At 42.0% G+C, this 15,598-nt stretch overlaps 1 protein-coding gene across 1 annotated transcript in view; it reads right to left on the reverse strand.

Annotated features, from left to right (window-relative positions):
- The window catches only part of Smad4 (SMAD family member 4), a 52,951-nt gene that overhangs the window by 23,466 nt on the left and 13,887 nt on the right, over nucleotides 1-15,598 (reverse strand). Inside the window, exons 2-4 of the mRNA XM_051163640.1 lie at nucleotides 11,744-12,116; nucleotides 8,942-9,116; nucleotides 8,376-8,405 (exon numbers count right to left, since the gene is read on the reverse strand). Of these exons, the coding sequence (XP_051019597.1) occupies nucleotides 8,376-8,405; nucleotides 8,942-9,116; nucleotides 11,744-11,992 (454 nt within the window). The 5' untranslated portion in view covers nucleotides 11,993-12,116. The remainder of the gene's footprint in view (nucleotides 1-8,375; nucleotides 8,406-8,941; nucleotides 9,117-11,743; nucleotides 12,117-15,598) is intronic.

Here is a 15,598-nt window from a genome sequence, read left to right on the forward strand (position 1 = left end):
AGAAGGATAACTGCTGTCTACTTTCTTTCTTTTTTTTTAAGATTTATTACTTATTACATATACAGTGCTCTGCCTGCATGTAGACCTGCAAGCTACAAGAGGGCATGAGATCACACTGTGAGCCACCATGTGGTTGCTAGGAATTGAACTCAGGACCTTTAGAAGAGCAAAGAGCAGGCAGTGCTCTTAACCACTGAGCCATCTCTCCAGCCCTGCTGTCTACCTTCAAAAGCTGAGCCTCCTAAAGTTTTCTTCCCTTCATGTTGACTAAACTTTTCTAAATAGAAGTCTGGAACTTGGACTTTCGCTTGCCAAGTCCCCACTTGCTTTGCAACAGGTCTTCTGTTCTAATGTGTCTGGTGCAAGTGTGTTTCCTTTCTAGACCTGCTGACTCTGTCTGCTAATGCTTACAGAATTAAGAGCTTCTTCAATGCCTCCTGTTACACTTGATTTTTCCTGCCTTTTAATTCTTTAACTGGCAGAGGGGAAAAAAACAAAAAAACAAAAAACCTCATCAAGACCCCTAGACTGCCCTTCTGGGACCACATCTTAGGATTTCTTCTGATGATCACCAATTCATCAGGAAGAGCATTAAGGAAAAACTTCCCAGTACTGAGTTTGGTCCTCCACCAGACACAGTATGTCTCTATCCCCTTCACCTGCTGAGAGAATTCGGCCTCCCTAGGAATCACTGAGGACATCTTCAAAGGCAAACTTGAGTTCACATGTTCAGCCTCATGCTCAATGCCATTGGAGACAAGACTGCTGCCAAACAAACCTGAGAAAATGCACCTCGAATCACATCTCTTATGATCATCAAACTAAAGATGCTGAGTCAGTCTACAAGCACAGCACACTCCGGCATCCCGTCTGATGAGGCCATCTAATGCCTCTCCTCAATCTCACACAGGCTTGACTCACTTGAAGCAATGATGCGACCCACATGGTAAGAGATCAGCAAGCAGAAACACGGTCTTATTATGTTAACCACCGAGTTAGCTGAACTTAAGAGCCAAGTAGCCCCAGACAAGTAGCTCTCCATCCAAAATATCAAAACTATGAGGAAGGATTAATCATCTTGTCTCTGATGTTGCCCAACTGCTCTCCAAATATGAGCATATAAAGGTCATCACAGGACCTGTAACATCGACACTAGCGCAACATGGAGCTATGGACTGTAATAGTCTTGTTTATCCTCTTCCCAGCTATGAACAGTTACAGAGGCTCAACAGGAAGCCCATCGGGCAACAGGAAACCATTCTCCACAACATGATCTTGATCCTGGGCTTTCAGAGATTTCTTACAAGCCACCTGGCTGGGAACCACAAAGCTTTCCTTGAGTTGAGCCGCTGAGTGCCATTACAGAGAGCAGGAGTTCCAACGTTTAAGAGGGACTGGATGAATCCAATCAAAGGCTAACAAAGGGTCAAGACAGGCTGCTATCCTGTCCATACCACTAGAAGTAATCATTTCTGAAACAGCCCTGCTTCCGTCAAGGATACTAAATCGAAGGGAAAAATACCCCAAGCCTGTCATACAAATCTGAGGGCTGTGCCCAAAGACGCCACCACACCAGGGAAAGGGTGGGTCTAATTCATGCAACTGCAAAGGGTATGACTGGGTTAAAAATGTCCGAGGGAGAAAGTTAAGCTTTGGATCTTTTCATTAGCTGTATTAGGTCATCATCTACATTATGAACTAAAGTTGTCATTTTGTCCTTTAATTGATTTGGCAAACATAAAGGGGAGAAAAACAGACTTTAGGCACATGAGAAACTGCTCATTGGTACACCATGGGTTTGAAAAACCATGCGAGGAAAAGAACTTGTATCGAGACCAGAACTGGAGTACATTAATGTGGATGATTTAGTTCAAGAAGCCTGATCATCTTCTACCATGGAGTCTGGCAAACATGCACAGATGATGGCACAAATCCTGAAGGATACAAAGATAACAGAATATGAGCTCAGGGTTTTAAATCAGATGGTGAAGTGTGCCTTCTGATATGCGACCACAGTTCTAGATGATGCTAAAATTCATTCAAGCCATGCCAAGAAAACTACTGTTGATACAGATGTGTTATTGGCAATACAGTGTTATGTTGACTGGTCTTTTACTTCTCTTCCTCTGAAAGATGTAATAGATTTTGCAAGACAAAGAAATGATGACCACGATAAACTATAATCTACCTGTGACGCACGTAGCAACATATACTTGGTCTGAAATCCATTGTACTGAAACTAAACAGCATGCTAGATGTGTTCAAGCTGTAGGTTAGAACATGGTATATTAAGTGTACTTACTATGCATTTCAATTAAAAGGCTCAGTTTTCTTTAATAGAGCTACTAATGGTTTTCCATGAACTTTTATGCATAGAAATAAAATTGCCATCAATTTTTTAAAATGGAGGAAGGAAGAAAGGAAGGAGAGGAGGGAAGGAGGGAGGGAGGGAGGGAAGGAGGGAGGGAGGGAAAGAGGGAGGGAGAAAGGAAAGGAAGTAAGTTAAGTTTGGAACGGCTGCCAGCCTAGCTGCTTGTTTTTTTAGTTAGTTCTAGATATAATCATGTTGGCAATCAATCAAGAATAGCTAACACAAGTCTTCTACTGTAGGCTCAATTTTCTTAACAAATATACTTTATTAAGAACTTTTTAACTGAGTGTATGTCACTTATAACCCGACTAACCTAAACAATAGGAAAAGAGGATTAAAGAATACAATAACAAAACCATAAGGATATCAGTTCTAAGGAACAATTCTCCTGGCATAATCAGCAGGATTTCTTCTGCTGGAACCTGGAGTAACCAGAACCCAGAACCTCAGCAGGAGCCTGGAGCCCCAAAGCCTTCCCTCGAGTGGTTCTCTCTAGGAGTGTCTCGAAGTGGAGCAACTCCCTGACCATCCCATCACACCATTGGCTACGACCAATCAATCGGTAAACAATCTCTTATCTGACCATTTCTCCTTCAAAGCAAAATTACAACCATGTGTACTATCTCAAACTCTGGCCACAGTGAGGATGTTTCTTCACTTGTGTTTTTCAGGATTGCCCTGGGTGGTGCCTACATTAACATGCAGGGCCAAAAGCAAACCAGGCTCTAGCCTTCCTTTCTCAGTCAGCCAATCATAAAGCACACTCCATGAGTCTATAGGAAGATGCTTGAGAACTGAAGACATTGTAACAGGAGTAGAAACCATAGGCATTTAGCTAACTTCCTCATGTAACCTACGCATGCCCTCAGGACCTGCACACTTCCATTTGATAATGAATTGCTACTGTGTATATGCTTCTTATCGCTTGATAATATCCAACTCATGATGGGCAGCTCAGGTCCCATGCTTACACTGTAGCGCATTGTTAAACATAGAAAACTAGATATCAAATATCAGTTTCCACTAAGGACAAGAGCTATCTCTCAAAAAAGGAATAGTTGTCTGAAAATGATGGGAAAGCCTTGCTCTAAAATCCTAAGGGTCTTTCTTCTCTGTGATTCACCTACAGGAGACAAAGGCTCGAAACAGCAGCCTCATCTGCCGCTGACAACACATCAAGCACCATGAAGTCTGCTGGATCATATGACCCAAATGGTGGAGCAGCATGCACCATAGCCTGGACATGTTGAAGATCTTCTCCTAACCCAGGCCCTACTCAAAGCTAGTTGTTTCCTGAATCAGTTGGTCTATTGACCGAAACAACACACCCAAAGAAGGAATGTGTTGTCTCCAGAATCCAAATAGGCCCACCAAACTTTATGCTTCTTTCTTGGTGGTAGAGGGAAGCAGCCAGATACAATCTTCATCTTAGAAAGAATATCTCTGCATGGCCCACACCACTGAGCTAGGAATTTCACTGAGGTAGAAGGCCCTTAAATTGTGGTTGTATTTATTTCCTATCCTCTGATGTGCATATGAGTCCTAAACGGTGGCTACCTCCTGCTCACTTGGTCCAATCACCATAATGGCATCAATCTAACAGACAAGTATGCTATTCTGTGGAAGAGACAGATGATCAAGATCCTTTCTAACTAAGTTAGAACACAGGGCTGGAGAGTTAATATATCCTTGAGGTAAAACTGTCAAGGTCTACATACTGGGGGCCTTGCCAACTAAAAGCAAATTGTTTCCGATGGTTCTGGAAAAATGGCATTTGCTAGGTCAACAACTGCATACCATATACCAGGAGATATCGTAATCTCTTCAAGTAAGGATACCGCATCTGGTACAGCAGCTGCAATCAGAGTCACTACTTGATTAAGTTTTCAATAGTCAACTGTCATTCTCCACGATCCATCTGTCTTTTGCAAGGCCAAACAGGAAAGTAAAAGAAAAATGAAGTATGAACCACCACCCTTATATCTTTCAAGTCCAATCCTTTTTTTTTCCCCCTTCTCTCTCTCTCTCTCTCTCTCTCTCTCTCTCTCTCTCTCTCTCTCTCTCTCTCTTTTGGGGGGTTTGGTTTTGGTTTTTCAAGATGGGGTTTCTCTGGGTAGCCTTGGCTGTCCTTAAGTTGCTTTGTAGACCAGGCAAGCCTCAAACTCACAGAGATCCACCTATCTCTGTAGTGCTGGGACTACAGGCATGTGCCATCACACCTAGCTTTAAGTCCAATCATATCATGAGGGCTTTGGTTTGATTTTTCTACAACTTGAGCTCTGTAGCTGCTAGAGAGGCAATTCTCTTCCAGGGCACACTTAGAAATCTTTAGACTATTTATGGGCATGTGGAGCTGTCCAGCTGCTCCGTTAAGTTCATTCTTTTCCTTTGCCACTGTATCTTGAGATACTAGAAGTTGGTTAATTTTATTTATAAGCTTATTTTTGTCCATTGTTAACTTATACAGAAACACTAGATATAACCAGCCAGCCTTGTTCTCTTCCTTATTATTCCACATATTACCAAAAGTTTTACATACAGAATCACTAAATTCCTTACTCCACACACAAGCTCTTTAAATGCTCCCACCCGTGGGCTTTGAGTGTTCTTCATACTGCCCGTGAAGTCTTCAGTAATCACAGCACTGGCAAGTGTCCAGGCCTGCTCCAGATCCTTATGTGCATCCTCACAATTCTGTCCTAGAACCACAATCTGTTATGAGTCAGTGTTATAGTCATGGCTTTATGAGAGTGGCGTGCACGCTGTGGTCAAGCTAAGCTAACGACGGCTATCTTCCAAAGGAAAATGCCAGATTCTATAGTAGCCCAGAACATGAGGCTAATAATTTAGCTGGTCTTTGGCATACATTGGAAGCCCAAAGAGGTAGGCCCTAAAATCTGAAGGAATGAACTGACTTACCAGTGAGAGCAAGGGCAAGCAGGAAAAAAACAAAAGCTTCCTTCTTCTCTGGCTTGTTTTACTTTGTTTTGTTTTAAATAAATCTGTGGCTCAGATTTCCTCACCCACCCACCCTGTGGCCCAGATTTAAGGTGAGTCTTCCAACCTCCAGTGATCTGGACTTAAGGTGGATCTTCCTACCGCAAAAGATCCTTCACAGGTGTACTCAGTTGCTTGGGTTTTTAGTGAATTACAGATGTAGTTAAGTCATTAACTAAAAATAACCATCACAGATACCAAATCATAAAATATTTCCCTTTTGGGGTCTATATTCAACAAATTCATTTACTGAAAAAAAAATGTATCAAGTATCCATGTCCAAAATATTCTTTTAAAAAATGAGATAGTTATATCATTAAAAACAAATATGACTCTCTAACTTCATGGAATCTGAGGGTTTAAAAAAAAAACACTTTGTTTAATATTTCATAGTAAACCCACATTACTCTGACTCCCAGCTGAGCAAGCTCCTTGATCTCCAGGCTCATGTCTGATCAGGAGAAGTGAAGATAGCCTTAGCTACCACAGAAAAGGATTAAATGGACAATGGTACAATATTCACTGTGGGGTATGAAGAGTAAACCCCACAGAGTCATATATTTGAACGATTGGTCTACTTTAGAGGGATTAGGAGGTGTGGTCTTGTTGGAGGAGGTATGTCACTGAGGGTGGGCTTTGGGGTTTCAAAAGCTCAAGCCAGGCCAAAATGTCTCTCTCTCTTCCTGCTGCCTTTGGATCTGGCTGTAGAACTCTCAGTTACCATGTCTGCCTGCATAGTGCCACACATCTCGCCATAAGGATAATAGACTAAAGCTGAAACTATAAGCAAACCCCAAGTAAAACGCTTTCTTTTATAAGAATTACTGTGGTCATGTTGTCTCCTCACAGCAATAGAACACTGACTAAAACACTCATAAATCACTTAAGAACTCAGCATCTTACATACAATGAACACTCAGTAACTGTTAGCTATTTTAAAGAGTATTTTAAGGGCAGTCATAAGACTGTAAAGTTTCAGAAGAGAGGTAAAGGATGCATTCTGCATAGCTGACCAAGAATAAACTTAAGTCACTGGGCATTCTGTCACTGCCACCTGATAGCATGCTACTCTCTAACTTTTTCTTTCCTCCAAAAGACTCTGAACTCTGAATGAAAGAAACGTGCCACGTTTTTCATAATATCCCTAAATCTTAGCAGAGTAGGAGGCAATAAAAAACTCACTAAATATTTGTAAAATACATGGGCCAGTATGGTCAGTTCCATGAAAGAGATGAGCCGTGCTAGAAATGGCAACCACAAATCCCAGCTGACAAGTAATGTTTCATTTTCAGCTTTTCACCTGTTGGCCTATTACTATTTTTTTAAATAATGAAATGAAATGTGAAAAAATCTGTTTTCTAAGCAATGAACCAGGCAAGACAAAACTACCACTAGGGGGACCCACAAGGCTGACTATAGCCTTAGTGTCCCTGAGGAAAGAATACAAAACCCATACAATCCCTATGTGGAACCTCACAACCACCCCATATTGAAATTCTGAAATTATCACTGAAGTTTTCTAAACCTAATCCCAGTGAGTAAATGCATCAGTTCTCAGAAACTACGGAGAGAGAATGGTGACGACCTGAAGGGTGTTTGTTTACAAGATGCCTTGAGTTGGCAGAGGCAGAGTGTTCAGTAACCCTAAAGCTCCTGTTCCCAGACCACCATGGCTTCCACTACCACCAACCCCAGTCCTCAGAACCCTGTAAGCCAAAGTAACAGCATGCCTCTATTAGCCTCTATTACCAAGCATATGGGAGGAAAGAGACTAACGCCAACCAGCCCTTTCCAAACTGTTAAGTTAGGTGGTATCTCTGGCCCACCTCTAAGATTCTACACAATAAAAGAAGACCCACATTACTACTACCTGCAATTGTAAGATGATAGTGGCTGTATATTGTAGCATCTCCACAAATTGGTTTTCTCCAGAGATTTTGGTTTGTTAATAAACCTATTAAGTTATTAGAGCTGAAGATTTTAAAAATTCCATTTTCACATATACTAAAACCAAGTGCATTTTCTGACCTCAAAACTTTAGCCTTTTGTTTCACTGTAATATTTTTCAAAATATTAATATGCACCAATTTAAATATCAATATTATCATTCATAAATGCAAATTAGGATGAAATGAAAACTAAAATAGTTCTGGGTTTTTTTTGTTTTTTGTTTTTTATAAAATAGGGCACACACCGAGTGGTGATGGCACATGCCTTTAATCCCAGGACTCGGGAGGCAGAGGCAGGCAGATCGCTGTGAGTTCAAGGCCAGCCTGGTCTACAAAGTGAGTACAGAACAGCCAAGGCTACATAGAGAGACCTTGTCTAAAAAAAAAAACAAAAAACAAAAAACAAAACAAAAACAAACAAACACAAAAAAGATAGGGCGCATGCAATTTCAAGCTATCACACACTATGGTTACTCGGCAATACCAACTTACACTGGCTATTTGATGTTCTTTCAAATAGCTGGTTTCTTTGTCAATTAAAAACCAGTTAAAGCTGAACATTAATGAGACTTGTGTCCTGATGCCTTCCTCTATCACACAGAACTTTAGGTCATGAGTGGCAGGCAGTTCAAACTCAGAGCCAAAGACTATTTAAATCCAGTGTTAGGGGCTCCAGAGATGTTTCAGTAGCTAAAAGAGCACCAGCTGCTCCTTTAGATGACCCAGGTTCAAGTGGCAGCACTCCAGAAAGAGTACCTAACAACTGCCTGTAACTCTAATTTTAGGGGACTTGATGCCCCTTCTAGCCTTCACAGGCACCAGGCACACAGAATACACTGTCATACATGTAGGTAAAACACTCAAATGAATAAAATAAATAAATTTAATAAATCAATTTTAAATGTCTATGCTTACTTCCCCCACAAAATCTGTATGTTTAGAGTGGCCATTTCTTTCTTAGTTTGACTAGCTCCTACACAACCATTTGTTTGTGAACAAAAAATAAACAAAACTTGTTAAAAGAAAATAGAAAAAGTTACAAGAAACCAGTTACTTACCATTACTCTGCAGTGTTAATCCGGAGAGATCTTATTTTTTTAAAGGGAAAGAAAATAAAACAAAATCATTATCATGACCGTATCTTCCATCACATTTTAAGCTGTAGAACATCAATTTAAGTCAAAGATTACAAAACTTCATGAACTAGTTCAATCTAAAAGTAGGGTACAGTTAAATTTACAATGTCTCCCATCTTATTTTCAAGAACAATGTAGAACGAAGGTAAAGAATCAATTTTATATACTCAGTTTTAGAAATAAAAAACCATCAAATTTGATCCGATTTAAGAATTTACATTTCATTTAAATTAACTGAGTCTTGAGCCAGGCCTGGTGGTGTATACCTCTAATTCCAGTGCGTAAGAGATGCAAGCAGGAGGATCGAGAATCATCGTTGGCTGAATAGCCACTCTCAACCAGCCTGGTCTTAAATTAAATTTGAATTCTGATTCTTTAACTTTATTTGAAGTCTTAAGCAGTCCTCAAATACAGGCTTTAGCTTAGAAAAGAAATATTACTAGGGTCTTTACACTCCTATGAAGGTTCTGTAACGACAGTCAACTTACCAATTCCAGGTGAAACAACGCGCTCATAGTGATACGGGTTCACACAGACACTGTCGCATTTTAGATCAAATGCATACTGACAATATTTAACATGTTTCAGTTCATTCTTGTGTAGATCAGGCCACCTCCACAGACGGGCATAGATCACATGAGGAAATCCTTTCCGACCAGCCACCTGGGGAAGAAACAATCATTTATTAATATCAGTTATGCATTATACGTTACACAAGGGACTAACTATATGTTCTCCTTTACTCTTTAAAATTCTACAGAGTGAGCATCTGTGACACTGCAAAACACACATGACTTTACTAGTGTTTCCTCATATACAACTAAAATCTTTTCGTTGTTTTTTTGTTTTGTTTTGTTTTTCAAGACAGGGTTTCTCTCTGTAGCCTTGCCCTCCTGGACTCCCTTTGTAGACCAGGCTGGCCTCCAACTCACAGTGATCCACCTGCCTCTGCCTCCCGAGTGCTGGGATTAAAGGTGTGCGCCACCACACCTGGCTTATACAAATAAAATCTTAGGCTTCTAAAAATAGTCTCTTTTTTTCTAAGGTCTGAGCAGACTGAAGGCTACAACTTCCAAGTATTATCAGAATGGGCCAATCTCAGGAAAGACTATGGCAAAATGTTAGCCCCACTCCACAACCTCATAGACGGGAAAGGGGCTAAAATATAGAGTCAATTCTAAACAATGACGTAAATTGTATCTAGGTAATGAAACCTGCAGGAGGGAAAAAGAAAAGAAAAGAAACACAGAACATGGTTTGGAGACTTTCGGGACAGCTGACCATGTGGCCGCCCTGGTGGCTGGTGTACCTGGAGAGGGCCTGGAGGGGCTGGTGTACCTGGAGAGGGGCTGGAGGGGCTGGTGTACCTGGAGAGGGCCTGGAGGGGCTGGTGTACCTGGAGAGGGGCTGGAGGGGCTGGTGTACCTGGAGAGGGCCTGGAGGGGCTGGTGTACCTGGAGAGGGGCTGGAGGGGCTGGTGTACCTGGAGAGGGCCTGGAGGGGCTGGTGTACCTGGAGAGGGGCTGGAGGGGCTGGTGTACCTGGAGAGGGGCTGGAGGGGCTGGTGTACCTGGAGAGGGGCTGGAGGGGCTGGTGTACCTGGAGAGGGCCTGGAGGGGCTGGTGTACCTGGAGAGGGCCTGGAGGGGCTGGTGTACCTGGAGAGGGCCTGGAGGGGCTGGTGTACCTGGAGAGGGGCTGGAGGGGCTGGTATACCTGGAGAGGGCCTGGAGGGGCTGGTGTACCTGGAGAGGGCCTGGAGGGGCTGGTGTACCTGGAGAGGGCCTGGAGGGGCTGGTGTACCTGGAGAGGGCCTGGAGGGGCTGGTATACCTGGAGAGGGCCTGGAGGGGCTGGTGTACCTGGAGAGGGGCTGGAGGGGCTGGTGTACCTGGAGAGGGCCTGGAGGGGCTGGTGTACCTGGAGAGGGGCTGGAGGGGCTGGTGTACCTGGAGAGGGGCTGGAGGGGCTGGTGTACCTGGAGAGGGGCTGGAGGGGCTGGTGTACCTGGAGAGGGGCTGGAGGGGCTGGTGTACCTGGAGAGGGGCTGGAGGGTTACTTTGCCTACGCAGCTTTCCATCTGTAGCCTCTGCACACCCTTCAGAATGGTAAGCAAGGTGTCCTCAGTTATGGGAGATGCCTGCGTAAACTACCTGAGCCGGTGGGTGGGACTGTGGGAACTCCTATCAACCAGATGATTATGACTGGCATCTCCAAGTAGACTAGGTCAGAACTGACTGAATTACGGGATGCCTAGGTGCATTACCTGCAGACGTGCTTATTTACAAGATAAAAGAAATCTTCACATCTTTTAAGGTCACAGAAGAGATATGTCTGGAGCATACAGTAAGAAAAACAGGTTTGAGAGTCCCACACACATTCCCAGCCCCACTGCTAATTTCAGACTATAACTATTCTTTCATAGATGGGAAATTCAAAGCTCAAAATAACTAGAGCACAGGAGTACACATCTGTAACCTCAGCATTCAGGAGGATGAGCTACAAAAAATAAACGACGTAGCCAGGATAACACATCAAAGCAATAATTTGAACAGAGTTCAATTTCAAGGCCTGCACTCAGGTTTTTAAAATCAAAAGGTGTGAATTTGTCAAAAACTGCCTAAAACCTAGAAATAAAAAATGTAAATCTAACAACATCACATTTCTATACTTCTTCACGCATATGGTATAGCTTTACAGGAAAAACAAGTGACCAGTGAATACTTCATAGCAATGGAAGTAGTATAACATACCTAAATGACAAGAGTCCGATTTATCAGTTTGGGTATTTACACTGGCAGGTGAAGGGAGTGTGAACTATAATGACAAATACCAAAGTGCTAGAGGTAGTTGTCAAATACAGGCTTCTTCTCACTTAGTTTCCAATTGTCTTCACTGAACTATTTTTGAATAACAACATTAAAAAGCTTAACATCCACCCTTCATGTATTCTTCCACACACTCCCAACCATGCACACTGGCACGGGTGCACGGAAGGTCAGGAGGCGGAGCTAAGGAGCTCCAGAGATGGCCCCGCGTTAAGAGTGCCTGACGCTCTATTACGAAGAGCAGAACTGGATCCCAGCATCTGAGAATGATCTCTTCTGGCTTCTTCCAGTATCTGTACATACACATGCACATATACACACGTAAGTAATAAAACTCATCTTTAAATATATGATATAAATATACAGAGATGGAGTTTACATTAAACTGGCAGCCACTTGAGAGGAAACGTCAAAGTATCTATTACTCTAGCACCACGGAAGACATGCAGAGCTCTCCGACTAACCTGAAGCCGTCCATCCAGCGTTCTCTGTATGGTGACACATTTGCTAGGATGAGCTCCGTTTGTCGTTATAGCTGTTATTAAAGAATCCAGCTCATCTTTCTTCTCTTTCAGCTTCTTTACCAAACTTTCAATTGCTCTTTTTGCAAACGTTTCACTTTCTCCACCTTGTCTATGACACATCAAACTATGTACAATGCTCAAACAGGCGTCATTACTTGTTGGTGTATTTGTTATAGACATATTGTCCATTTGTTCAAGTTTTTCTTTTAAATCAAGCTCTCCAATTTCTGGAGTAATTTTGATCTCTTGAAGGCAGTGAAAACCAATGGCCAATGTTGCAAGAAGAACTCAGACATCTGGTGAGCAGGATAATCTAAGAAAGAAAGAGAGAGAGAGAGATGACAATGCACTTCACAAGGTAGATACAATTATTTGGGGAAAGAAAAACTGTTCCACTTAAGTCAAAGGACTCAATGCTCACAGCTTTAAAAGTGTGTGAAGTTCGAAATGGTTTAACTATAAAATGGAGCTAGTTATATATTTCAAAATCATTAAAAATTCAAGCCTTCTCGTTAATACAAAGGCACACTAAATCAAGTCTTACCAAATGTACCATTGTCCCACACTTTAACTTAGCTATTTCTGCACCGTTTCTATTTTCTATGCCACTGCTGCAATTTTGAGTCTTCTGAGAATCCATACGAATCATTGGCATTTAATATTCACCTCCTCAGTCAGGCGTGGCGGCACACGCCTATAATCCCAGCACTCAGGAGGCAGAGGCAGGTAGGTAGACCTCGGAGTTTGAGGCCAGCCTGGTCTACAAAGTGAGTCCAGGGCAGCAAGGATACACAGAGAAACCCCGTCTTGGGGGGAAAAATAATTTCCTCTAGAACAGTGGTTCTCAACTTTCCAAATGCTGCAACCTTTTAATACAGGTCGTAACGCTGTGCTAGCGCCCCCAACCATACAGTTATTTCATTGCTGCTTCATAACTGTAATGTTGTTACTGTTATGAATCGTAATGTACATCTGGCATGCAGGATATGTGAAAGGGTCATTCAACCCCAAAAGGGATCCTGACTGTTCTAAGTTAATATTTTTAACTGCCTTTGAATTCATTATACCCTCACATAAAGAAGCCAATGTTCATGTCTGTCAATAGTTATCACTTACTCATGTGTATAAATATAATAAAAGGATAGAGGAAGACTTTGTTTTGAAGCAAGGTGCTTACTCTGTAGCTCAGGCTGGCCTGGAACTAACAGCAATACCTCTACATCAGCCTCCTAAGTGCTGAGATTACACTCAGCTAATAAACAGTCAATATAGAGACACTTTCCAGATAAAGATTATTTGCACAAGGGTGGGAGGAATCAGAGATCAGGATTAGGATTCCAGTTACACTAAGTAGTTGGACAAAGAGTTACTTAAACCCTGAATCTGGACATAAAAGGGGAACCTAACATAGAAAAAGCTGAATGAAGTATACTGCACATAGTTTCAGTACAAAGCACTGACTGTCTGAATCCTAAGATATTTGTTTTTACAAGAATATTATCCCCAAACACATTATTTGTTTGTTTACATTTCCTCCTAATAAAGCATATACTATAGAAAACAAAAGGCAGTGACAGGGGTTAGCCACCCTCAGCTCCAAGGCACATAGGTCAGCTTACATCCAGCTGAACTGGAAAACCATTACTTGCTTGCACAAGTGGGACTTGCTACTAGATTGTGAATTTATGAAGTGCTCAGTATGCAGTCTGTTAAGTAATGGTGATTTATTCATGAAGGAAAGAAGAAAAAAATCATTGTATGGTCCAAAGGAAAAGGAAAACAAAAAGATAAATCTTATGTAAATCTTGACTAGGCATGGTAGTGCACACCTGCAACCTCAGCTCCCTAGGAGACTGAGACAGGAAGACCATAAAAATCAATGCCTGACTGGACAACTCAGTAAGAGCTGCCTAACACACACACACACACACACACACACACACACACACACACACACACACACACACACACACACACTCTCTCTCTCTCTCTCTCTCTCTCTCTCTCTCTCTCTTTCATAAGTCTAGGATATGGATGAGTAATAAAATGCCTGCTTAGCATGCTGAAGACCCAAGATTCAATCTTCAGACTGTAGGAGCAAAACCAAAACAAACAAAACCCTCCAATCAGATCTAAGAACTAGTCTGATACCTCTCACTGCTGCAAATTTAATTTCTATATTACAACCCCCTGTTGTGGTGATTTGAATTAATATGTCCCTGGCCCCACAGGCTCAAAAATTTGAATGCTTTCTCACCAGGGAATAACACTATTTGAAAGGATTAGAAGGAATAGGAGGTGTGGCCTTGACAGAGGAAGCATGTCACTGGGGGTAGGCCATGCCCAGAGTCTGTCTCTGCCCGCAGAAGAGTGTAGCTCTCAGCTACTACTCCAGCTCTCTGAGTGCTGCCATGCTCCCACTATAATAACAATGGACTAAACCTTTGACACTATAAGCCCACCCCCAACTACTCTCTCTCCGGTCTCACTGACACCTGTAAACTGGGGCTGGGACTGACATCCTCGCCATTATAAACCCATTCCTAAGACAGCTAAGTCCCACATACTGTCCAACTAGTGCATTTCTGTGTTTCATATGTTTAACTCATAGTATTCCTAAAACATTCACCCCATTTTAGCAACTCAAAAATTAAGTCCTAGGCTTCCTTTCAAATTATGGCTTAAATATTTTAATTGCCCCCAGGAGTCCCCCACCCCCGACTATGCTGTCATCACCTTGACTCTCAATTCCAGAGAATTACTTCCCTAATATGTGTTTCTTACTGTGTTACTTGACTCCCTCCCTCACATTTAAGGCACACTTTTATTATACTTTACATATCATATTACTGTAATTTCATATTTGTCTTGCAGCCTTAAGAGTTAAAAAGAAAAATCCCACCACAAATTTAGAAGGTCAAGAAAATGCCACAGTCTCACCTTAGACATCTCTAACACCTTCCAGTTCCTGGCTGTGGAGATTTATTCTGTTTTGTTTTGAGACAGGGTTTCTCTGTGCAGCCCTGGCTGTCCTGGACTCACTTTGTAGACCGGCTGGCCTCGAACTCACAGGGATTCGCCTACCTGTGCCTCTCCAGTGCTGGGATTAGGCCATGTGCCACCACGCCAGGCCAACTGTGGAGATCTGACTAAGAATGACCCAATAGGGTCATGTTTGAATACTGGGTCCCAAGTTGACGGAACTATTTGGTAAGGACCAGGAGATGTGACCTTGTTGGAGGAGGTGTGTCACTGGGGTTGGGTCATGAGGTTCTCTTCTTGTTTCTGCTACTGCTTGAGTGCTTTGCTTGTCTGCTTGCACGCTCCCCACCACCATGATCCTGAAGTCACCCTCTGAAACTGCAAGCAAGGCCCCAATTAAATGCTTACTTGGTAAGTTGCCTTGGTCACGGTGCTTTGTTACAGAAGTGAAAAAGTATCTAAGACACTAACATATATCATGCAAGTATCTGTAGACTGACTATATCATTCTTATTCTGTGGAACTGTCTTAGGACAAATTATTCTATAATTAGTATAAATTTGTACCAATATATAATTTAAGTATTTGCATCTAACTTTCTCCACAGTGTCAACATTAAACGTCATTCTTCATTAAACTTAGGCTGTTTAGGGCCTGACAGTACTTCAAAGGCTGTATTAAGTTTCTTTGAACACAAAAATAACTTAGTTTTCTTAAAAACAGCCTTCTATCTTGGATTTTATTGTATTTCTTGGGTCATAAAGACCTTAAATATAGTCTAAAAGGTTTTTTTTTTTTTTTCACAAAGAAAAT

This window comes from Acomys russatus, chromosome 20 (assembly GCF_903995435.1).
Source record: "Acomys russatus chromosome 20, mAcoRus1.1, whole genome shotgun sequence".
NCBI classification, from domain to species: Eukaryota; Metazoa; Chordata; class Mammalia; order Rodentia; family Muridae; genus Acomys; species Acomys russatus.